The sequence below is a fragment of the Agrilus planipennis genome, unplaced genomic scaffold, assembly GCF_000699045.2.
Source record: "Agrilus planipennis isolate EAB-ADULT unplaced genomic scaffold, Apla_2.0 scaffold55, whole genome shotgun sequence".
Lineage (NCBI taxonomy): Eukaryota > Metazoa > Arthropoda > Insecta > Coleoptera > Buprestidae > Agrilus > Agrilus planipennis.
Window position 1 is genome coordinate 1,293,897 of NW_020438918.1, and position 22,276 is coordinate 1,316,172.

The following is a 22,276-nucleotide window of genomic DNA, read 5'->3' on the forward strand; positions in this document are numbered from 1 at the left end:
AATAGTACTTAAGTATCTTTAAATTTTAATCAGTTTGACTGATTTATTATTTTTTAATGCAAATCCTACACGTAGTTATTAATTAGTTGTACGATATTTAAAAACCGATCTGGAATGTAATTCATTAAGTATACTACAAAGTGTGCTTTACTTAAGTGCGTTTGTACTTTTTTTGCTCTAGTTCCTCCATGATTATTAATAATCAACTGACTCTTCCGAAAACGTACTAAAACAAAAGTTTCTAAAATAATCGTGAAACGAAAAATATTACTATATATTTTTTGTTCAATTTAGGAATTAACATTTGAGATATTAAATTTCTATAAACTTTACATTAAAATTCTACCTTTCCATAAAACTATTTAATTTTTAAGTACTTTATATAATTAATAATGATTCTAAAAGTTACTCACAGCGCCAGTTGCTAAAAAAACATGCCAATGCAGTAAAGTAGGCTCCACACCACTGAGTACGTGATAAGAAATGAAAATAAAAAGGCCTGTGAGAATTGTTAGTATTAGGGTAGTTATGTGCCTTGAAATATCTTTTCTATCGGGTATAGACCCGGTCATTTTTAAAAATCGTAATCAAAAGTCACAAATTGTTACTCGCTAAAAGAAGAACTTATACTGATAAGAGTAAAGGCGGCGCTTCAATATACGAATAAGGTACCTTGATAAAAATTAATTCCATTTCAGATAAGGATAATCGTGATATGATTCACTAATAAACAAATAATAAAAGCCTGAAGGCTATTGATAATACGAAATAGTTCAATAAGCGAAAAAGAAACTATGATATCTTTGTGAAACTCCTAGTTTTTACAAGGATTACAAACCTTAGTGACCCAGTTTTTACCTTACCAGTTTCAAAAAGTTAAGACTGAAAGTTACTTAAATTAATGTCTATTCAGATATAAATACAACTTTTAATAATTAAGTAAACCCAGATCGAGATAGGTCCCTTTTTTGCAAGGAATATGTTTAATTAATATAATAATAGCGAAAATAGCATAATAATTTATATATATGTACATATAACATATAAATGCTTTCTTTTTGTTACCGACTCCAATTGGTCAGACATTACCAAAAAAGTGACCAACAAATTCTTTTTTATAAGTTCTTTAGTTTTACTTTTGTGTATAAAAATTATAATTAACTCCATTTTCTTAAGAAAATTACCTTTATACATAATCACAAAGTAAATACTGTGTGACAGTGTCTAATGTATTGTACAGATTCGGATAATTAGTTACAAGTTACGTACACACATACTTCAGCCACATCCATATCAACAATTTAAGAAGAAACATAAGAAAAAGAACAAATAGGTTATGCAGGTTATAAATAAGTTGCCTTTTAATTTAAAATTAATTTAAATGGATAAGCTACTTTTATCAAGCATAAATACTGTAAAAGTTACTTTTGAGTTTCAAATAATACCTTAATTAAAACAATTTGTTTGTAGGCTTCAAGACTTATTCAGGACGGAACCATAACTTCACTTGATTTAACAAATGCATGTTTATCACAAATAAGGAAAACAAAAAAATTTAATGCTTTTATAAGTGTTACTGATGAATTAGCTAAAACACAAGCTGAACGGTCGCAGCAAAGATGTAGAGAAAACAATCAATCAGAATTAGAGGGAATTACTGTGGCTCTCAAAGACAACTTCTGCACAAGAGGCGTTAAAACAACTTGTGCTTCAAAAATGTTAGAAAATTTTGTTCCTCCTTACAATGCAACTGTGTATCAAAGATTATTAGACAAAGGAGCAATTCTTGTTGGAAAAACTAACATGGATCAGTTTGCAATGGGATCTGGAACTGTTGATTCAATATATGGACCAGCAAAAAACCCATGGAATTTTAAAGAAGATGATGACTTTTATATTGCTGGAGGAAGTAGTGGTGGAAGTGCAGTGGCTGTTGCAACAGGGACATGTTTTGGGTGAGACTGGTTTTCTAGTATTTTTAAGACAAAATAAATTATATAGTTGGTAGAGCATTAGGTTCAGATACAGGAGGCTCAACAAGAAACCCAGCATCTTACTGTGGACTTGTTGGCCTAAAACCTACCTATGGCCTTGTTTCAAGATATGGTTTAATTCCTTTAGTGAATTCAATGGATGTTCCTGGAATTTTAACAAGAAATATCGATGACTGTGTTCAAATTCTTAATGTAATTGCTGGTCATGATCATAATGATTCTACAACCTGCCCCAAACCCCATAGGAAAATTGTGTGAGCATAGATTAAAACATTCTTTTTTAAAGAAAATTATATTGGAATTGAAAATCCTTTCAGTTTGCCACCTGCTAAACAAATGAGTATTAAGAATTTAAAAGTTGGTATACCAAAGGAGTATTGCTGTGAAGGAATAAGTAATGAAATTCTTGACACATGGAATGAGGTGGCAAATTTATTGGAAGACAGTGGTGCAGACATTAAGGAAGTAAATATTAAAATTGTTTTAATTACAGCCAATGTTAATCTTTAATATGAAAGTATATTAGAATAAAGTCCTGATTCATTTTTGTAGGTTTCTTTACCACATACCGAGTACAGCATTGTGTGTTATTCTATTCTTAATCAATGTGAAGTTCAGAGCAATATGGCTCGTTATGATGGCATAGAATTTGGTTATAGAGCAAATGAAAACTCTTCTGTTGAGAAATTATTCACACAAACACGGAGTGAAGGATTTAATGAAGTAGTTAGAAACCGTATTTTAGCTGGAAATTACTTTCTTCTAACCCGGTACTTTTACTTCGAAAGATCAAAAGTAAAACAGTACTAATATTTAATACTTGTTTTCAGAAATTATGAAAAATATTTTAGTAAAGCAATGAAAGTTAGGCGTACTATTGTAAATGATTTTTATAAAGTCTGGGAAGAAGTTCAAATTCTTCTAACACCAACAACATTAACAACCGCTCCATTATACAGCGAATTTATTAAAAAAACAAATAGAGATCAATGTGCATATCAAGATTATTGCACTCAATCAGCCAACATGGCAGGTAAATTATTGAATTTCATTATAAAATAATTGAAATGTGGAATGCTTTTTTTAAAGGTATCCCTGCAGTTACAATTCCAATAAAATTATCAAGGGTTGGAATGCCAATAAGTTTACAACTAATGGGGAGAAATTTAAGTGAACCAATGCTTTTGGCAGTGGCAAAGTTCATAGAACATGCAGTCCAGTTTCCAAAGTATAGTTTAGGAAACAGTTGATTTTGTATTAGTAGCTTAAATATTTATTGTAAGTTATAAATAAATCAGTAAAAATTTACTTCATTCTACTTTGTTTACTCCTCTCCTGCTGGAATGGCATCTTCTAATTTCCTTATAAATTTAACTCGAATTTCAGTGTTAGCATCACCTTTCAGAATATCCTAAAAGATATTGTGTATTTAGAAGCTTCCCATTAATTCTCTGCTTTCTTGCTTATTATAGCTTGCAGTAATATTATTTGTCCAGCTAGTAGCCAGTGGCACATTCATATGAATTGGAAGAACCTTTTACATCCAATATTTTTAAAGTAGTATTGACTTTCTAATGAATAAAATCACTGCAGGTGTGTTTTTTAGTGTCTTCAACATATTGAAAATTGTAAAATTTTCGTTTTTTTAATTTTCAAAAATACATGAGTTAAAAAAATAGACATACTGAAGAAAAAGTTACTTTAATTCTTGTATAAATAAAGTAACTTAAATAAGTATCATTTAAGTTTACTGGCTAGATATTTAATCTAAATTGAATTAATTGAATGCAAAAGTCTTTATGAATGTGCCAAAATTGCCTATGCATATATTCTTACTTGAATAATCCAACACTGAACATCCAATTGCACCATTTCAAGTGCACCACGAATTACACCACATATAATATTACAGTATTTTAAATTTTTGAGATCCTCAGGTAACTCTACCAAATCAGTAAGAGGATTACTGTCTAATAAAAAAGAAAATTCGTCCCCACCAGGACTCCAATTTACAACATTTGGCTGTACACCTAAGTACATACGGAAAGCACTTTGAATCTTATCTGCAGTATCTTTTAGATCTAAGCAACGACCTGTGCCTGTTTTAGCCAAATAGTCTTCCACAATTCTTATACCCATATTGTAACCTATTCGTTCCAATTGCTTATTTACGTCCTCTGTGCTATCTAAATCTTTCACCATTTGTGCAACAAGAGCCCCATAAGTAAGAGTAACCAGTTCTGAATTCTACAATTATTTATTTGAAGAAACTTTGACAATGTTTTTTGATGTTACGTACAACTTTTTTAGTATCAAACCTTGCAGAAGCTCTCGACATACTCACGGCGGCCTTTATTGAATTATACGTATAAAGTATCTTTTAATTAATTTTAAAGAAATCGAACTGTTTTCACTGTTACACTTTTAACCTCAAACCTGCTCAAACCATAGATTATCTCAAACAACTGACAGCAGGGTTATTCTGTCTAAAGTACTACACTACTAAAATTATAAAATCTTAATTTTTTAAAAGTAAATATCAGGCAAAACTTTTCGAATACATTTTTTAATTAAATATAGATGTAGTTAAACTGCAAAGATTGCACAAACTAACCTTTTTGTAAATTTTACACCGATTCTGATAACTCAACTCGCGAACCATTAATCACTTCTTTATCTCTGTTGTGAAAGTTGACGGGATCATAGAATGGATGTTTTTGTTGTAGAAAATTAAAAATACAGGAAATAGGGTTAGGTGAGAAAAATTTAGTTTACAACAGCATAAAATTTAAATGTCAAGAAGTCAGTATAAATGTGGCATATTTAATGAAATGGATGGTATTGTGCAATAGAAAGTAACTCATTTCAAGCCAAATTATAAAAGTTAAGTAATTCGTAACCAATCGTACGATAAAGTGTAACTTACTGACTGCAACATACAGGAACAATGAAAACAGAAAATTCTTTCATTCATATGAATTCTAATAATGTTAATAATTCTAATGCGTTTATAATACGTAAAGAAAATAATGCAGTAGTTCAAGATGGCAAAAAAGATGGGCTCATGAATGTAAGAGCAATAGTATTTTTGATTTTATGGTACATCTTTAGTGGATGCACTCTATTTCTAAATAAATATATTCTAACATATCTTAATGGAAATCCTACTGTCCTAGGTAAGTTTTTAAAAGTGAATAACACCAATTTTTGTTGTCATTTAGTGTATCAGTACAGTAAAACTTTTTACATGAATTAATTGTAGGTGCTTGTCAAATGTTAATGACAACAGCATGTGGATTTATTCAAATGTATATTCCCTGTGGAATGTACAAACCATTTCAACGGCTTAATCGACCACCAGGATTTTATAGGCACATGATTTTAGTAGGTTGTACAAGGTAAGTGTTTTCACAAAATTTATTAACCAATTTTGTTTACAAACAAATTACAAAAAATCTTTTAGATTTCTCACTGTAGTCTTGGGACTGGTTTCCCTTAATTATGTAGCAGTTAGTTTTACAGAAACAATTAAAAGCTCAGCACCACTATTCACTGTGGTAATATCAAGATGTTTATTAGGTGAGATCATACTTTCACTATTCCTTTTTCTATCTTTGATTATATTTGATTACAGGAGAGCAAACAGGCCTTTTTGTAAATCTTAGTTTGGTACCAGTTATGTCAGGCCTTGCTCTATGCTCAGCCAATGAAATTAGTTTTGAACTGCATGGCTTTGTAGCAGCAATGGCAACAAATTTAACAGAGTGTTTACAAAATGTATATTCAAAGATGTTGTTATCTGGAGAAAAATTCAAGTATAGGTAAAAAAGAATTATTTATGAGGTAAAATGTCTAACACATTTAAATGTATTTGCATTTAAGCCCAGCAGAACTTCAATTCTACACTAGTCTTGCTAGCATTGTAATTCAGATACCAATGTCTCTACTATTGGTTGATCTAAGTGATAATGCAGAAAAGATTGATGTAAGCATCATACTTTGCTACATATTAAATGGCATTTTCTTTCATTTCCAAAGTATTACTGCATATGTTCTTATGGACTACATTAGTCCAGTGACTCACAGGTAAGATTTTTCATTATTTTCTTAATTTTTCTAATTAGGCACGTACACAGCAGATCCGTTCAAATGGAATAAAATAGAATAATTAAAGACACTTCAGAGAAATTCTACTATTTGTGTACAAACGCGTTTGTTAATTAAAAAATAGAAAGCACTTAGCATCATAGACTTATTAAGATTAAGTGTAATTCATTTCAAAATATTTTACAGTTTGGTTTCATAAAATAAAAAAAGTCTGCTGATGAATAATAAGTAAATGAAAAAATTAGAAATTGCTGTTTTTGAGATATCAACTAAGAAATGTTCTTTAATGATTTACTTCAAGAACTCGAATTTTATAATAAAAAAATATTGAATCTACTGGATTTTAATCGGTTTTAGGGATGATTACCTTAAACAACTTGTGTCAAGGCCCATTGTATTATGAAATATTATATTATTCTTAATTTGCAAATAATTCATTAATTTTCTAGTGTTGCAAACACTGCCAAACGTGCATTCCTTATATGGCTGTCTGTATTGATGTTCGGGAATCCTGTAACGCTTCTCAGTGGTTTGGGTACCACTGTAGTTATTTTGGGTGTTCTGCTATACATCAAAGCTCAAGACTATGACGACAAAGTACAAACGTCGAGGCGTAAAGTGAGAGCGATTTAGTATTGTCATTGCTAGTTTGTTACTTAGCAAACATCAGCTGATAACTTACAAGTCTGTGATCTATTTTTTATTATCAGATTATTTTAAAAAATGTGATAAAAAAGATATCGAAGGAGGTTCAGATTATTATTATTAAAAGTGTTTAATGTCGTACCTATTAGAAAAATTGACATCATAATTGAAGTAGGTATTTGTTAATGTCTGTTACAGATTGTATCAGTGAAAAATGTTTTTTTTTTCTAAATACGTGTTTAATTATTTCGAATGTTATTAGAAATTAATCAATTTAATAATTAGAGAATATTGAATTTAGTGGATATTAAGACTGTTTTGTTGTAAACAATTTTAAAAAAGTTATTTAACAATATCCATCCCTTGTGTAAGTATTTGAACAACAGACAGAGACAGTGTACATTATGGTGTATTAAGTTTCTTCTAATAGAAAATAAATTTGTGTCTGTAAAACTGTACCTCCTAACGATCAACTATGCATATAATTTCTTTATGCAAGAAATAATTACCATGATATATCCTGATTAGATAACATTCCAGTATTTTGTTTTACTTTTTTTTAACAAAATATGTATAAATACACTGTTTATTTTGTTTTTTTCTTTTGAAATGAACATACATACTGTAAATATGAGTCATATCCTTCTATTTTACAAAAACCCATTTTCTTCCGCCCGCTGCGCTTTTATATCATACAAATTTAAACTGGCTTGAACTACTCTCTAAGGAGCGAATTTNCTAGTTCTCGCTTTTAACCTGTTTTAATTAGGGATATTTCAATAATAATGTGAAAACAATGTTTCCAATTACTTAACTATGAAATTGTATTGTATCGTTAATAAGTATCTAATATTTTTAATGAATTGTGGTTTTTAAAGATTTGTTGTTTCTCACTATTTAATATATCAATTATCTGACTTTATGTGGTTTTACAAAGCTTAAGTAAGATCTGTATATTAAAGTATACCATAGTTTAAATGATGTAATAGGCAATTGTGCAAATGTAAATAAACATTTTAAACATGACCGTAACTTAAAATATAGTGATGATTTTTTTTGAGAACTTTTTGATGTGAATTTTTAATTGAGCAATAAGTTCCTGAATCAGATTCAATTTTTTTACCGCAATCTGTACATTTATTTTTTCTTGGATATATGGCTGAATGACGTTTAAGCAGAAGGCCTTGAAGTCATAAAACAAATAAATGTCAATAATAACATAAACACTACGAGTGGCAAGAAGTATACAAGCTACATAAACGTTTTAAAAAAATTACATCATAAAAATTACAAGTTTTAATAATTTTATACTTATTATTAACGTAAGTTCTGCCTCGCTTTTAATTAAAGAAATACTTTTCTTTCGAGAAAATTATATATTTCGTATATAACCTCAACTTTGGAATTTTCCAGCAAAAATTCTATAACAGCATTGCAGAATATTTCTCATTTTGTAATTTTTGTGTTATTAGGATACGACATGGCCACTTTACTAGTTGGAAGATTATGCCGTAGTAATACTTTGAAATTAGCACATATTGGGAAATTCTCTCGACAGACTTTTTCCAGAACGTTTGCTAGTGAAAACCGCGAGACAGTTACAAGAACAGCTAGAAGGCGAACAATTCGCGAACGTGCTTTTGCAGAACCTACTGGCACAGGTAATTTTTTATTCTTTTTTAGACCAAAATTATTTATAACGATGAATTGATATATTGTGTTACTAAGAAAGTTCCTGTAATTACTATTTGCAATAAGATATTCATGTGATTTGAACTTCAAGCAATTTGCTTTAATGAATTAATAAAGAATTATGCATCTTTTAAAGCATTTAATATTGGAAAAGGAGCTGTAGCTGGGGGTGCAGTAGTAGGGCTTGGTGCATTGTGCTATTATGGATTGGGTTTATCTGGTCAAGCTGGTGCCTTGGATAAGTCCATGTAAGTTTTGTTTTGATGTGTTGATTTGGTAAATAATATTAGTAATGTTAATGTCATCTATAGGGTTTGGCCACAATATGTTAGAGAGCGTATTACATCAGTCTATATGTATTTTGGAGGTTCATTGATTGTTACAGCCACTAGTGCTATAGCTGCATTTAGGACTCCAGCAATCATGAATCTTGTTATGAAAAATGGTTTCATGGTATGGACCTGCATTTTATGTAATTCTTATATTAATATAAAGCATTTTATTTATTCTTAGGGAATAATGATGAGTATGGCAGCTATTATAGGCACTGGTATGTTAGCTCAATCAAAAGGTATCATTCAATACAAAACCATGGAATAGTTTTTGGTTCATGTCACTGGTATGTTAGCTCAATCAAAAGGTATCATTCAATACAAAACCATGGAATAGTTTTTGGTTCATGTCACTGGTATGTTAGCTCAATCAGTAGAATATAAGCCAGGCTTTGGACCAAAGCAAATGGCTTGGTTGCTACATGCAGGCACTATGGGAGCCATGTTGGCACCACTTTGTTTTCTAGGGGGGCCTATTTTAATGCGTGCTGGTTTGTATTCAGCAGGGATTGTTGGTGGGCTGAGTGCAGTTTCTGTAAGTCGATTTTCTTATTTTCTTTAATACTGGTAATTGCAATCTCATTTGTTACTTATTTTTCTGTGAGTTTGCAGTTTTTATTTTACTTTCCATTTTTTTCTTATTCTATGTAATATTATAGCACAATAATCGCATTTGCCAATTTACGCGGCTTAATAATTATTCAAACGGGAAATCCCATTGTTCATTATATTACTTTGGTTCTCTAATAAAAGAAAAAGATAAAAAAGACTCACCATTTTGAAGCAGTATCATTTCTTGTGGTTGGTGGACACAAACACAAATGTTAAAAGATTGTTCAGTATATTGCACTTATTACACACTGAGTGTCTTATGAACCACAAACACTACCGCGAATTCTGAAAAAGAAGAAACAAATAAAAAGGTTGTAGAAAAAACTGGAAAATTTTCTAGATATTAAGAATGAAAGTTTAGTAACAAAGTAAATTTTAGGTACAACTTTTTTGGTTTGTTTTAGGCATGTGCACCTTCTGAAAAGTTTTTAATGATGGGTGGCCCCTTAGCTATGGGATTAGGCGTAGTTTTTTGCGCATCACTAGGTAGTGCTTTTCTACCCCCTACCACTGCTCTTGGTGCCGGACTTTATTCAATTTCCCTTTATGGTGGCCTTTTGTTATTCTCTGGTTTCTTACTCTACGATACTCAAAGGATAGTTGCACAAGCTGAACGGTATCCCCTGTCTCCCGGAATGTATGGAGTCAAACCATACGATCCCATAAATGCGTAAGTAATTAATTATGCGAATAAGTTTAAAACCATATATATCATTTCGTTTGAACAACGCGGTAATACATATTGTTTTCTTATCTAGTGCATTGTCGATTTATATGGATGCACTCAACATTTTCGTCCGAATCGCAACAATTCTCGCTGGTGGTGGCAGCCAAAGGAAAAAGTAAACCGCTACTCGAAATTGAATATAACACCCTCGCTATACTAAGACTATGTGATGGAAAATATTTATAAACGAAACAAATTTCAATTTTTTCTGTATTTAAAATATTTAGTAAATATAATTTTTTATTTGCTGTTCTACGAATCTACGTATTTAATTTCATCTTTAAATATAGTACATATTTGTAACTTAAGGTGTTAATTTAAGAAGTATTAATAAGAGCTTTGTTACTGTTTTTTGAACTTTCATTTTTTGTTCCTATTCCTTATCAAAAAAAAACAAGTAACGCAATGTAATACATATACATTTCTACAGCTTTATTTATTTAAGTATACACAACATGGCACAAACAGAAAGAAATTAAATATAAACTTAGAGTAATACAAACTTTTCACTTTCGTTGAAGTAACGAAATATAGTCAATTCTGAAACTGCTTCAGATTGAAAAAAGCCAGCAAACATATTTACGTACCTATTCGATAGAAATCATTCTATTTTTACAGTATAATTTTTAATTGGAATGTCGGTGACGTGAAACATACAAGAGTTAAATTAAATATTTGAGAACTTTTTCAAGTTGTCTATACAAGCCTAAGCATGTATGATGAAAAATGCGAAACTAGTTCTCGCTTTTAACCTGTTTTAATTAGGGATATTTCAATAATAATGTGAAAACAATGTTTCCAATTACTTAACTATGAAATTGAACTACAAATTTATGCGCTTAGTATTCTTTTATCTACAGTTACAAATGACATAAAAAACTACGGTATATAACAATATTTAAATTACTAATTGTAAATGCAGTCAAATGTATATGTAGATATTGCTAATATTGAATAATTGAGTAATTGGAAACAGGGAATTTTACAATTTCCTCTTAAAAACCAATTTCTTAAGATAAGTCAAGGTCAGTTATTATTTTTATTACATTAAAAAGTCGGATTTAAAAAAGTGGGATGTTATATAACATCACAAACAGTTAAGTGCCTATTGCAATTTTTAATTCTTTTACTACATAATTAGGACTTATTTACAAGAATATTTTTGATGCATTCATTCCTACAGTTGAAAAATACAAACAAATATACAGGATGGTCAAAAGTGTGACGCTTAAGAGATCAACGTACTAATTCACAATATCGACCTACACCCTGTATATTCAGTATAATGTAATAAGGGCTATAATTACTGAAAATTTCTATCTTTAGAATTCACGAGAAAATGGAAACATTTACTTGCTTTTAAAATACAAACAGTTTCGACATTTCCGGCAATTTTACCGTTAAATGTCTATTTCCTTTTGATATGCAACGATGCAATATAATAAATAATAATAATAATAACAAACCATTTAAACGCTAGATTAACTAGCCTGTTGAAAAGAAAAAAAGAAACTAAAATTGCAGAGAGCGCAGGCACAAAAACTGTATCGTACATGGTAAAAATATATCAAAAAGTATATCTAAAGAAATAATTACAGTATCAGTAATTATTAAGCCTTCAACAGTTCGTTTCATTTATGAAATTGTTAATTTTTCTTTTGGAGATTCAAATCCACGTATTTTTTGCGTCTGCGTCAACTATAATAAGGGTAAATCTTCTAAATTATTAAATAATGTACACAGGAATATTTACAGATAATTTAGAGAAGCGTATTTAGACGTGGACTTTAAGTACGAATCTCGATTGAAGAATAGCCATTTGTAACATCATCTTTTTGTATTTATTATTACTTCTTTACGAAACTGGCTATCCGGTGTAGATGAGGTTTGACACTATTTAAGGCGGCCAAGGGCGAGCGGGGAGGTGACGGTGGTGCAGGGGACGGTGGTGACGCACCCCGACTCCCTTGACTGCCCAGAAGTCCGTTTTGCTCTTTTAATGTTTGTTCCTTTGCACCCCTACAAAATAACATACCAACCTATTTTTCGCTGAAAAGGGAAAAAAGACATGCACGGTTAAAGTAAAACATATACCTAAGTACAAAATGATTCCACCACCATCTATGTTACAAAAAAAAAAATAACTTATGCACAGTATAAAATGATTTTACTTACCCTGAATATGATTAAAACAACACATTAAATCACACAATAAGCATTCAAAGCATGTATTACAGCACTTACACTAAAGGCACTTCAGTTTCTTCTTTTGTGATATGAGTATAGCTAAACTATGTAAGTTTAAATTGTCATTTTCTCTACAGACATAGCATTTTATTATATAATAACAATCTGAAACCTCAATATGTCTATAATACCTTTTAGAAGAGGATTGTAAAAAGCGAAGGAAATACTTGCTAAATAATTAAAATTTACATTAATTCATTTGTTACAATTGTGAATATGTGAGTATTCATGACTAACTTTAGCACTCCTGAGAAAATGACAACTTAAGAAGTTGTGCTATAAACAAAGGATGACCGTGCAATGAAGCTAGTGCAACTATTAGCCAGCACCTCATGCGTATTATTTATATGTAGCAACTAAATGCACAACCATAGCGAGATAACAGTTCCCAGAGTAAGAGAGGCACACCAAAGTTTGACTAAACACCAATGCTTTAAAATATAAATGACTTAAAATTGAATGCATTAATCAATGAACGAGCTAAAACACCAATCCCCATGCATGTAAATATTAGCCACAAGGGAAGTAGACTAGGAAAATTGTTTCTAAAATAGAACTTACAAATATCGTGTAAGATCTTCAATGTCCACAAGCATTGAATCTTGCTCCATGTGAAGATCATCCCTTTCCATTAGAAATTTGACCAAAGTTTCATTGAGCGTTTCAATTTGGGTGTGCAGATCATTAACAATTACTTGCAACTGGGCAATATTCATTTCAGTGAGTATTTGTCGGGAAAGTCTTCGTTTCTCTTCAGGAAAGGGAATCCCCACTTTTTCTAAACTATTTCTAACCATTTCAGTTATTGGACTTTTAACTTGGTGTTGTCTTTCCAACTGGTAAAGAAATCACATAAACTTAAGTAAACACAAAAAGAATAAAATTGTAACATTGACTACCTCCATTTGCATTCGGGCCATTTCTTTGGCTTGAGCAAGTGCCATGCGAGCTTCAGTCTGTAATTTTGCTTGTCTTGTAAAAAAATCACCTTCACTTTCGGACTCTTGTGATGCAGGTGATGCTAATGTTTGAGATTCAGTTATTGCCAATGTGGCTGGTCTCACTGCTTGTGATGAATTATTATTAGAGAGCATTGTTGAAGGCCCTTTAAGCTGAGGGCTTTTCTTATGTTCCTTAGAATTTGTCACAGGGTTTTCTGAGTCAGAATTGGGGCTTTCCGTGTCAGACACATTTTCATTCATAAAACAAATTTGTAAATTCATGCCTGAAACAAGAAGTAACAATAGGCTTTTATAATATAATCAAATAATGTAAAACAAATTTAGCTTTAGTGGTATACTTACCACTTTGTAGTCGAGCTTGCAAACTCGGTTTTTTGCCTGGCCGATCACTGAAATAGTCTTCTTCAGCACCCATGGCTAACCTTCTCCTTATTTCTTCTCTATCTGTTCTTCTCTGTAACAATTTACCTCAGCATTAAAAGCTATAGTTACAAATTAAAGTATTCTTACATTAGTATCATCATTGATAGTAATAACTTTTATAAAACGGTCTACGATATTGTGTTCGTCTAATTTAGGAGGAATGTATGGAACCCATTCCATATTCTCTATCACAGTCGAAGAATTCAAATCAAAAGTTACTTCATAAAAAGCTCGAGGAGATAAATAATCATTATTGTAATACTCGTGATCTTCTCTGGGGGCAATGGTATAATAACTGGACGGTTTATCTTTAGCAGTTATTCTGTTTTTGAATGATTGTAAATTTTGGATAAATCTCTTAGATTTTGATTTTATATTGTCGTTAAAATTGTTAGTAGAATTTTTTATAGAGTTGAAGAAATTGTCGAACATTTTGAGTATAAAAAAGTTTAAACACTTGCGAATATCACACACATTTTGAGCAACAGTTTCACTATAAAAACCAAAAAGGATACTCGATAAAATTATCAAACACAATATTATAAATGGTGGCCCATTTTTTAACGAACTTTCTTTAAACTGAAGTGGAACTATTTGTGAACTTTGAAGTGAGAAAGAGACAAAAATAAAACTATTTGTAGTAATCACGTACACATGTACACAACAAAAAGAAATGTTATATCAATGTCGGTTCTGTCTCAAGTTGCGACAGAGTACAAATTGTGTCTAAGGTCTCATTCCACGTATCCATGAAGTTCTTTTGCGAAATTTGTAATTAGCTACTTTTTCACAACAAAATGTTGGTCATTGCCAAACAATAAAAACAATACTACATATCCTCAAATTAACTAATATTAGTGAATGTACAGTATTTTAATAACTGTTTAATACGATTTTTTATTTGGTATCACATTTCGGCAATAATAAAATAAGATAACAAATATAAATAATCAATTAATAATTAAATAATTTATAGCGAACGAATCTACAATACAGTAACAAGCATCACAAGTTTGAATAAAAATTAAAAGTGCATTGAAAATAGTCATTAATTTGAAATACAACGCGCAAGAAGTATAATTAATATTCTGAGCTAGGCAGAGCTTTGTGCTTGAAAATGTGCTTTCAGTCTTTCAAGGCTTGCAAGCACTGTAATTCAAGTCCTTTTGTGGGTAGATAGTTGGGGATTGGTAAACGAATTACTTACTTTATAAAAATATTTTGTATTTTGCAATTTAAAGCACTTCAAACTTTTTCAAGGTGTTTGAAGCACTTTCAAACTGCTTAGAAAATTGAATCAAATTGCTTGCGAATTAATTAATAATTTGAAGTCTTTGAATTTTAAAAAGTAATTGGGACTTCAAGAAAGCTAAAACACTTAAAGTAAGTGCTTTACGTAGCTCTTTGCCCAGCTCTGTTAATACTACACCTAGAAAAGTTTTGTTTTTACTTACAATTTCTGATAAACTTTCTAGTGTTTCATTATTTTCGAATGTAAGGGTATATAAGTCTTTTAAGTACACTGTATCCTTTTTATAATGTCTTGACCTTTTTAAGGTGGACATTCTAAAAAGACAATACTTTAAAACTCACTGTTTAAAAAAAATAACAAACGCGCACTTGTCGAAAAACACATTTCATTTCAACCAAAACGTTGGTTGCAGGTGCTACAAGTTGGCGCACAAAAAAAAGCGAAAGAATCACGTAGCAACGTAGCCTTATTAAAAAACAATTGATTGAGCGGAAGTTGTGTACATTTTGTTAGAACTAACATTCATCGAACAAATCGTTTTTTCAATTGAACGACAGTTTATCCGGGGTAAAATCGCGCTTATTTCTGCACTCTTTTAAAAGCGATTTCGAAAAATACGGGACTCTTAATTAGTAAAACGCCGAACGAAATTTCGCACGCCGTTATTAGAAAGGTGAAGTTAACAGCAACTCGCGTAAAAATCAAATGAAACAGAATGCAAGAGAGCGTATCGATTTTAATTTTGAAATCCTACATATTTCCTAATGAGCGTAAAAACAACGGCATTGTTACGTTAATGTTTTTGTTTCATTTACGGACTTTAGTAGGATGACGACCTCGATTCGATTCTGCAATTGTGGGAAGAAGAGATAATACTGAGTATATTGATGAAGAAAGCGACAAGAAATATACAGGGTGTGTGTCAACTAAATCATCTAATAATTATGACAGCAATGCTGCAGCCTTCGGAGAAAAAAACTATCAACACTCGAACAAACAGCTCAAACGGATTTTTTTTTCAAAATAGAGATATAAGGTTCTTACCTAACCTAACTGAAAAACTCTGATCATCATAAGGTCGTCAGTCCTAAGACTGGCTGGACGCGCACATCCACTCTTTCTTATCCTGAGCTAAACTTCGCATTTCCCTAAAACTAGAACAGCCCACATCCTTAACTATTTGTGAACAGTAATCTAATCTAGGCCTACCTCCACCCCTCTTAAATTCCGTTTCTGCCTCTAATATGCCTCTGACTAGCCCAAAAAATTAAAACAAAAAAAACTCGAAAAACTCTAAAACTAAATCAGGATAGGCGCCCGTTTGAAATAAGTTTGCCAAAAAAAATATTTGTAAGTAGCGGGCCATGGGTACACTAAAAAAGACTTTGAAATTTAATATTTCGGAAATGGAGGTTCAAAATGAAAAATTGCGTCTAAATGAAGCCTGTTGAGTGTTCCTGTTTTAACAAAAAAGAAAAGATAAACTCTAACAAAATCTACTAATTTTTTGACTTGACGAAATTTATGTTCAATTCCTCAAAAAAAAAAATGTATTTCTTGTACTTGATTTCAAACGGTGGCTACTTTAAAATAAATTGTTAAGAATACTTTAGGCGACACTATATTACACCTCATAGGTAGAAATGGTAACGTTGTACACCAAAACGCATAATTTACAACATTTCTAGAGCAAACATCTTAAGTTTTCGTAACCCTTAAAAGTCAATTCAGTCACAAAGCTAAAGTTGCTTTTAAATTAATAAAAAACCGCAAACTCCTTACTAACTATAAATCCTAAAATATTTACAAATTATCTGAAAAATGGTCTCTCTTAACAACATGTTTTTGAACTGTTAATTATTATTTTTTTTCATCAGTCGCATGACCCAAAAATATTGGAAAATGGTTCAAATTTTTGCTATTAATTGGAAACTAATACATAGGTATCAGGTTTATTTATTACAATGTCGAATGTTAATATAATTTAAATGTAGGTAGTACAGAAACCCTAAAAAAAATATAATATCTGAACGGAGGCTGTATTAATTCGGGTCTACAGGCCGTCGTGTGTTGAAGTTGTTTCCCAACGTTTCGCCAGCACGAGTGGCGACTTCTTCAGAGGTCCTTCCATCTGCTGGAGGTGGACAGTGATAACGAAACGTCAGGAAGCAACTTCAACATACGACGACTTTTAGACTCGAATCTGAACGTTATCAGTTTACCTACTGGCCGCCAAAGATTTTTTTTTGAATATCACGGAAGGTCATGATACAGTTCATTTTCGCCACTTGGTGCGTAATTTACTATTTCATCACCCCCTCTGCCCGGAAACTCGGATAGTTTTTACCTTAAATTGAATGAAAAGAAGCAAGTTTTCTAACATTGACCAAGTTTCTATGTTTTTTCTGGCGTTCGTTGGTAAAATGACAATAGAGAACTATCTTTTAACCATTAGCGACAACCTTGATTTTTTTTTGTCACAAGTACGCGTTTGAGATTCCACCTTGACATTGATGCGTCAGCAATTTAATGCTGAAGAAATTGTAGTACAAACACACTGCAGCATCTCTTATGTGTTCGTTGATTTTTAATGAGGTTCTTAACTCATCTAAGGACATTCTCATCAAAGAATGCACGGTACATAGGTACTACTAAGTACTTATTATACGACTATTTCACCGAGGATTTCTGCGGTTCATTAAAATATGGTTAAATGGAACCGGTCGCTAACGTTTCGATTTATCTTTAGAAGTTCAAAAAGAAAAAAAAATAGTATTCACCAAGCAATTTTTAATGTATGCGGATAAATTTAAATTTAAGTGGAATCATCTTCAGAGTTAATGTAAGAAAATCGACAATTCGAATTGCTTATTATCTTATCTCTACTTCTTTACTAAAAATGAAGTTGGAGAAATGCAGATATTGCAGTTTTAGATTCACGTGTCTAAGTATTAAAAAGTGTAAACTTTAGCAAAAATTGAAACTGTTTATTAAAAAAATTAAAATGTATTATTTTTCTCAGTATTTAGCTACCTAACCGTAAATAATAACGAATTCTAGTGCGAATATTACTAATTTTGATTTATATTTTTTATGTTTAAAATAATGCAATCAAGAAGTCATTTTTAATGAGTAATTTTTTTTAATAATATCCAAAGATGAGATCAATCGTTACTCCACAAGCGTGTTGGTCATATTTCAAATTTGAAGAGAATAAAATGACTTTTATCTCTAGAATAGTAGGTACGCTTTTCTTCGGAAAAGTATACTGTTTCTGATTTTTCTCCAAGATGTAGATAGATATTGTATCTTCAATTTAAATTTTTAATAAAATGCGTTTGTTATTTAATCCTTTAGTTTCGGCTATTATTGATTTAAGCGACGATCAACTGAGAAATATTTTGTCCAAGAATTTATAGCAGTAAAAATAATTCTTAATAATTTTAATCTAAAGGGTATACATAGGAGAACAGGAGACCTTATGGAAATCAATAAGAAATAACCAAAATAGGTCGGTAGGACACCTTCTTAAACATGAAGGACTGTTAGAGATATATTAGAAGCAAAAATAGGAGCCAAGAGGGGTAGAGACAGGCCTAGACTAGCTTACTGTCCACAAATAGTTAAAGATGTAGGCTGCTCGAGTTTCTGAGAATTACAAAAGTAATGGTTAATGAAAAATATATCAATTAATGTTCATTGTAAAACTAACGGTTGATGGACATTTTTACATTACTCATTACAAAAGTACCTAATGAATAATTTAAATAATTTTCTTTCCTATCCTGAGCTAAACTTCGCATTTCCCTAAAACTAGAACAACCCACATCGTTAAGTATTTGCGAACAGTAATCTAACCTAGGTCTACCTCTACCCCTTCTAACTCCTGTTTCTGCCTCTAATATGTCTCTGACTAGACCTTCATACCTGAGAAGGTGTCCTACCAACCTATCTCGTCTATTTTTTATTGACTTCCATAGAGTCCTTTGTTCTCCTATTCTTTCTAATACCTCTTCATTTCTAACCTTCTCTATACACGGTATCCTCATCATTCGCCTATAACGCCACATTTTGAAGGCTTCTTATATTGTCCATTATAAAAGTAATACAGTATGTAAATTATTTACCTTAACATTTTCGCAGCCCCGACTGCATAAACGTATTATTTAAAATTTGCAGTAAATTAAAGTTTAATAAATAGCTACTTCTGAATCACTTAATGTTGATTAAAAGGAGTTTTCAAAATTATAAAAAAATCTCTTGTTTTATACATACATTTCCACCAGCGCATATAGAACAAATTTAAGTGACATCTTCGAACACACGCAGCTTTTAATCTTACCTTGAACTTATAATAGGAGCTTTTTGAAGATAAAGGCTCCATCGAGTTTTAAGATTCACAAAAAAGCACCGCGTTAAAACCGATTATTACAAAAAAAAAAACGAATGATTAATGTACGTAATTTGTAGATTCACACATCACACGCACAATACGCTCACTGTGCTCTAATTTAAAATGATGTCATTACTGTGGAAGAGGCGTCGTTTATAAAAGTTAGGTATGCACATATACAATACGCCGAAAATGTTTGGTTTCTGCAACATTTTAAAATTTGCACGTCAAACATTCAAACGATCGGCCAAAAATAAAACTGAAGCCACAAGTGGCCTCGTATCACTCAAGAATTTGTTTAAAAGTTTATCTGAATCGCTCTCCGCTTTCTGATGTTACGAATACATCCGCAAGAAGCGTAATATCATCATCATCCTTCTGTGTTTACATCAATTATTATTATTGTCATTACATTTTTCCATTAGATGTATGCATGGGTCGTGCGATAGGTGATAACAACCGATTATACGAAGCACATTCAAAAAGTTTAACTGCTCGTCACTTTTAGACGCGTTCGATATAAATTAGATGAGATTTTCTGTTAAAAATTTGAAAATTACAAGAGGTAATACATAAATGAAAATGATTTGAGGAAAACTACAGTACCTAACACCGTCGACTGCTTCCAAAACTAATAAGCAGATCAATCGTTTAATTAACAACTTAAAAATTTTAAAAAAGGGTTTTTGGGCACTAAAATGAAATAGGTGCTTTATAAGCTTAAGAATTTAAACTTTACATGTCAGTTGTAAAAAGCTACAATTTAATGATGAAAAAATTAAGGAAAGAGCGAATATAAAGATACGAGCCGAAAAATTAGAATAAGATTAAAGCAGAGGATAGTGCAGAGTCGAATCGGCATCAATAAAAAGAAGTCGAAAAAGATTGTTAAAGATGTATGTTTGAAGCGCGGCACTGTACGAGTGCGAAACATGGACAGTGTGCGCGGCGGAAAAGAAAAGGTTAGAAGCTTTCGAAATGTGGTGTTATAGGCGAATGATGAGGATACCGTGGATAGAGAAGGTTAGAAATGAAGAGATATTAGATAGAATAGAACAGAGGACTCTATGAAAGTCAATAAAAAATGGGCGAGATAGGTTGGTAGGACACCTTCTCAGGCATGAAGGTCTAGTTAGAGACATATTAGAGGCAGAAACAGGAGTTAAGAGGAGTAGAGGTAGATCTATATTAAATTACTGTTCGCATATAGTTACGAATGTGGGATGTTCTAGTTTTAGGGAAATGAGAGATTAGCTCAGGATAGGAATGAGCGGAGGCGCGCGTCCAACCAGTCTTAGGACTGACGACCTTATGATGATGATGAATTGTTTAAATAGGCTCTAAAGGAATAGTTTTTAAGTCAGGTAAAAAAACCTGTCTCGGCTCCACAATTACTTAGGACAATGTTTTAAACTAGAAAATAATCGCTGAAATGTCTACTATAAAACGTTAAATTTTCAAATTACGAGAGTATGCCTATTTGTCTATTTTTTAATTGAAATCTTCCATTCTCGAGGAAAATTAAAGTTCAGGATTTAAGCTATAAATACTAATAACATTTTTTTCTACGTTGAAAGAAGGTAAAGCAATTGGTTAAATGAAATATATTATCCGTTATTTTGTTTGGTCGCTTTTTACACATGTGGGTCAATCATTGACGAAAATAAAATTCACTTCAACATCGACGTAAGACGAGGATGAAGTTTATCTTCGGAATTGGAGCGGTAAATTTTATTAGGCGATAAAAATGAAATGTATTGCCAAATCGATATCTTAACTTGATGAGGGGCCATTGAATTCATAAAAAAAAATCCAAAATGTAATATAAAACAACGACCCATAACTATATACCTACATATAAACATTGATAACGTGTATCGAATTGTTAATCGCTACATTAAAAACTGAATTGAAAAGATAAAATTCCCATTACAATTATTTCTAGTTGCGTAATAGACATAATTTTGTGCATTAACACTGTGCTATTTGGCATACTTTGATTGATTTATGGGGAACAGAATTAAGTTTACAATTCATTGCGAAATTCCAATTCCCCCATTGTCAACGATTTGATGACGCATGCAATTATAATGATGCAATACTAAAGATAATAAACAAAATAGTAGGAGTATGATTCGCATAATCTTAATTTAATCAATTTGGTTTATAATTTATAAGACAGCTACCGTTCTCAAAGTATTGATCTCAAATTTAGTCCAAACTATAGAACTAAAAATAGAATCGACTAAAAACTGGAAGGCGAAGGACCTTAGGAACTATTTGGAACTTCAACACCCGAGTTTTGTTATCTTTTACTGAATATAGTTGCAATTTTTACCATTCTGTAGCTAAATTTCAAAAATGGAACCCTTACAATTACATTTGTCGTCAGTACCAGCCTTACTACCTATTATGGCACCTTCCCATGTAGGAAATTATGACAAGACGAAGTCTGGTCTAGATTATTCAATTTTGGTCTAAGATTGGCAACCAGTACTGAACCAAGCTTGTCAAATGGCTAGTTTGACACCAGCTCAAGCCTGGCTGACATTGCTTGGACTACGACTGGACTGATGAACAATAGTAAACCAACATTGTACAGCCAATATTAGACCAATACTTATTATTTGCCATATTTACCCAAATTGGGCAGCGAATATTGGGTCAAGGCTTGGCGAAAAAAAGTAATTCTAGATTGGATTGTCGAATATGGCGAAACAATTAGATAGATACCTTATCTTGATACTCGAAGCTTGATCGAACTTTGATCTAGTATTGACAAACTCATACTTGACTGCTCAATATTGGACCAGACGTTTAAAACCTAACCTTGGTATTAGATGATTTCCCGAACTTTGGACCAGTACTGACAACCCAATGCTTGGTTGCC

At 31.6% G+C, this 22,276-nt stretch overlaps 5 protein-coding genes across 10 annotated transcripts in view; 3 read left to right on the forward strand and 2 right to left on the reverse strand.

Moving 5' to 3' along the window:
- Positions 1–1,106: 1,106 nt before the first annotated feature.
- On the forward strand, positions 1,107–3,302 carry LOC108740100 (glutamyl-tRNA(Gln) amidotransferase subunit A, mitochondrial). Of its 4 annotated transcripts, none has more exons than XM_018474298.2 (7): positions 1,107–1,414; positions 1,471–1,955; positions 2,009–2,248; positions 2,312–2,459; positions 2,547–2,764; positions 2,825–3,023; positions 3,084–3,204. In XM_018474298.2, the coding sequence occupies exons 1-7, from the start codon at positions 1,382–1,384 to the stop codon at positions 3,108–3,110; spliced, it is 1,350 nt and encodes a 449-aa protein (XP_018329800.1). In that variant the 5' UTR covers positions 1,107–1,381; the 3' UTR covers positions 3,111–3,204. The 4 variants fall into 4 exon arrangements, with proteins under 4 accessions (XP_018329800.1, XP_018329799.1, XP_018329801.1 ...); XM_018474297.2 differs by having other exon boundaries at positions 1,111–1,414; positions 2,825–3,027; positions 3,084–3,302; XM_018474299.2 differs by lacking the exon at positions 1,107–1,414 and having other exon boundaries at positions 1,755–1,955; positions 2,002–2,248; positions 2,825–3,027; positions 3,084–3,302.
- On the reverse strand, positions 3,236–4,460 carry LOC108740107 (trafficking protein particle complex subunit 3). Its single transcript, XM_018474307.2, has 3 exons — positions 4,294–4,460; positions 3,831–4,241; positions 3,236–3,405 (listed from the first exon to the last, which is right to left on the reverse strand). Exons 1-3 carry the CDS (start codon positions 4,330–4,332, stop codon positions 3,319–3,321), a joined length of 537 nt encoding a protein of 178 aa, XP_018329809.1. The 5' UTR covers positions 4,333–4,460; the 3' UTR covers positions 3,236–3,318.
- Positions 4,461–4,713: 253 nt separating this feature from the next.
- On the forward strand, positions 4,714–7,351 carry LOC108740103 (solute carrier family 35 member E2-like). The gene is made up of 6 exons (XM_018474303.2): positions 4,714–5,170; positions 5,257–5,392; positions 5,458–5,573; positions 5,629–5,815; positions 5,877–6,080; positions 6,551–7,351. The coding sequence occupies exons 1-6, from the start codon at positions 4,942–4,944 to the stop codon at positions 6,732–6,734; spliced, it is 1,056 nt and encodes a 351-aa protein (XP_018329805.1). The 5' UTR covers positions 4,714–4,941; the 3' UTR covers positions 6,735–7,351.
- A 605-nt stretch (positions 7,352–7,956) lies between these two features.
- Positions 7,957–10,459, forward strand: LOC108740106 (growth hormone-inducible transmembrane protein). Its single transcript, XM_018474306.1, has 8 exons — positions 7,957–8,068; positions 8,219–8,407; positions 8,575–8,686; positions 8,750–8,891; positions 8,952–8,988; positions 9,127–9,305; positions 9,787–10,052; positions 10,141–10,459. The coding sequence occupies exons 2-8, from the start codon at positions 8,227–8,229 to the stop codon at positions 10,226–10,228; spliced, it is 1,005 nt and encodes a 334-aa protein (XP_018329808.1). The 5' UTR covers positions 7,957–8,068; positions 8,219–8,226; the 3' UTR covers positions 10,229–10,459.
- A 67-nt stretch (positions 10,460–10,526) lies between these two features.
- LOC108740099 overlaps positions 10,527–22,276 on the reverse strand; it is a 60,760-nt gene continuing 49,010 nt past the window's right edge. For 2 of the 3 annotated variants that reach the window (XM_018474295.1, XM_018474294.1), the window contains exons 5-8: positions 13,661–13,772; positions 13,256–13,581; positions 12,918–13,192; positions 10,527–12,128 (exon numbers count right to left, since the gene is read on the reverse strand). In XM_018474295.1, coding sequence (XP_018329797.1) covers positions 11,957–12,128; positions 12,918–13,192; positions 13,256–13,581; positions 13,661–13,772 — 885 coding nt within the window. In that variant the 3' untranslated portion in view covers positions 10,527–11,956. Of the gene's footprint in view, positions 12,159–12,917; positions 13,193–13,255; positions 13,582–13,660; positions 13,773–22,276 lie in introns of all 3 variants that reach the window. The other variant, XM_018474296.1, reaches the window with a different exon arrangement.

Bases quoted from the DNA above. Each gene is read 5' to 3' on its own strand.
- LOC108740100 (XM_018474297.2), top strand. From the start codon at position 1,382: ATGGATAAGCTACTTTTATCAAGCATAAATACT. The intron at 2,460-2,546 runs GTAAATATTAAA...TCATTTTTGTAG, and splicing joins GTGGTGCAGACATTAAGGAA to GTTTCTTTACCACATACCGA. The intron at 3,028-3,083 runs GTAAATTATTGA...CTTTTTTTAAAG, and splicing joins TCAATCAGCCAACATGGCAG to GTATCCCTGCAGTTACAATT.
- LOC108740107 (XM_018474307.2), bottom strand. From the start codon at position 4,332: ATGTCGAGAGCTTCTGCAAGGTTTGATACTAAAAAAGTT. The intron at 4,242-4,293 runs GTACGTAACATC...AAATAATTGTAG, and splicing joins GGTTTGATACTAAAAAAGTT to AATTCAGAACTGGTTACTCT. The intron at 3,406-3,830 runs GTAAGAATATAT...AATATCTTTTAG, and splicing joins TTCAGTGTTGGATTATTCAA to GATATTCTGAAAGGTGATGC.
- LOC108740103 (XM_018474303.2), top strand. From the start codon at position 4,942: ATGAAAACAGAAAATTCTTTCATTCATATGAATTCTAATAATGTTAAT. The intron at 5,171-5,256 runs GTAAGTTTTTAA...AATTAATTGTAG, and splicing joins TGGAAATCCTACTGTCCTAG to GTGCTTGTCAAATGTTAATG. The intron at 6,081-6,550 runs GTAAGATTTTTC...TTAATTTTCTAG, and splicing joins ATTAGTCCAGTGACTCACAG to TGTTGCAAACACTGCCAAAC.
- LOC108740106 (XM_018474306.1), top strand. From the start codon at position 8,227: ATGGCCACTTTACTAGTTGGAAGATTATGCCGTAGTAATACTTTGAAA. The intron at 8,892-8,951 runs GTATGGACCTGC...ATTTATTCTTAG, and splicing joins TTATGAAAAATGGTTTCATG to GGAATAATGATGAGTATGGC. The intron at 8,989-9,126 runs GTATGTTAGCTC...TTCATGTCACTG, and splicing joins GGCAGCTATTATAGGCACTG to GTATGTTAGCTCAATCAGTA.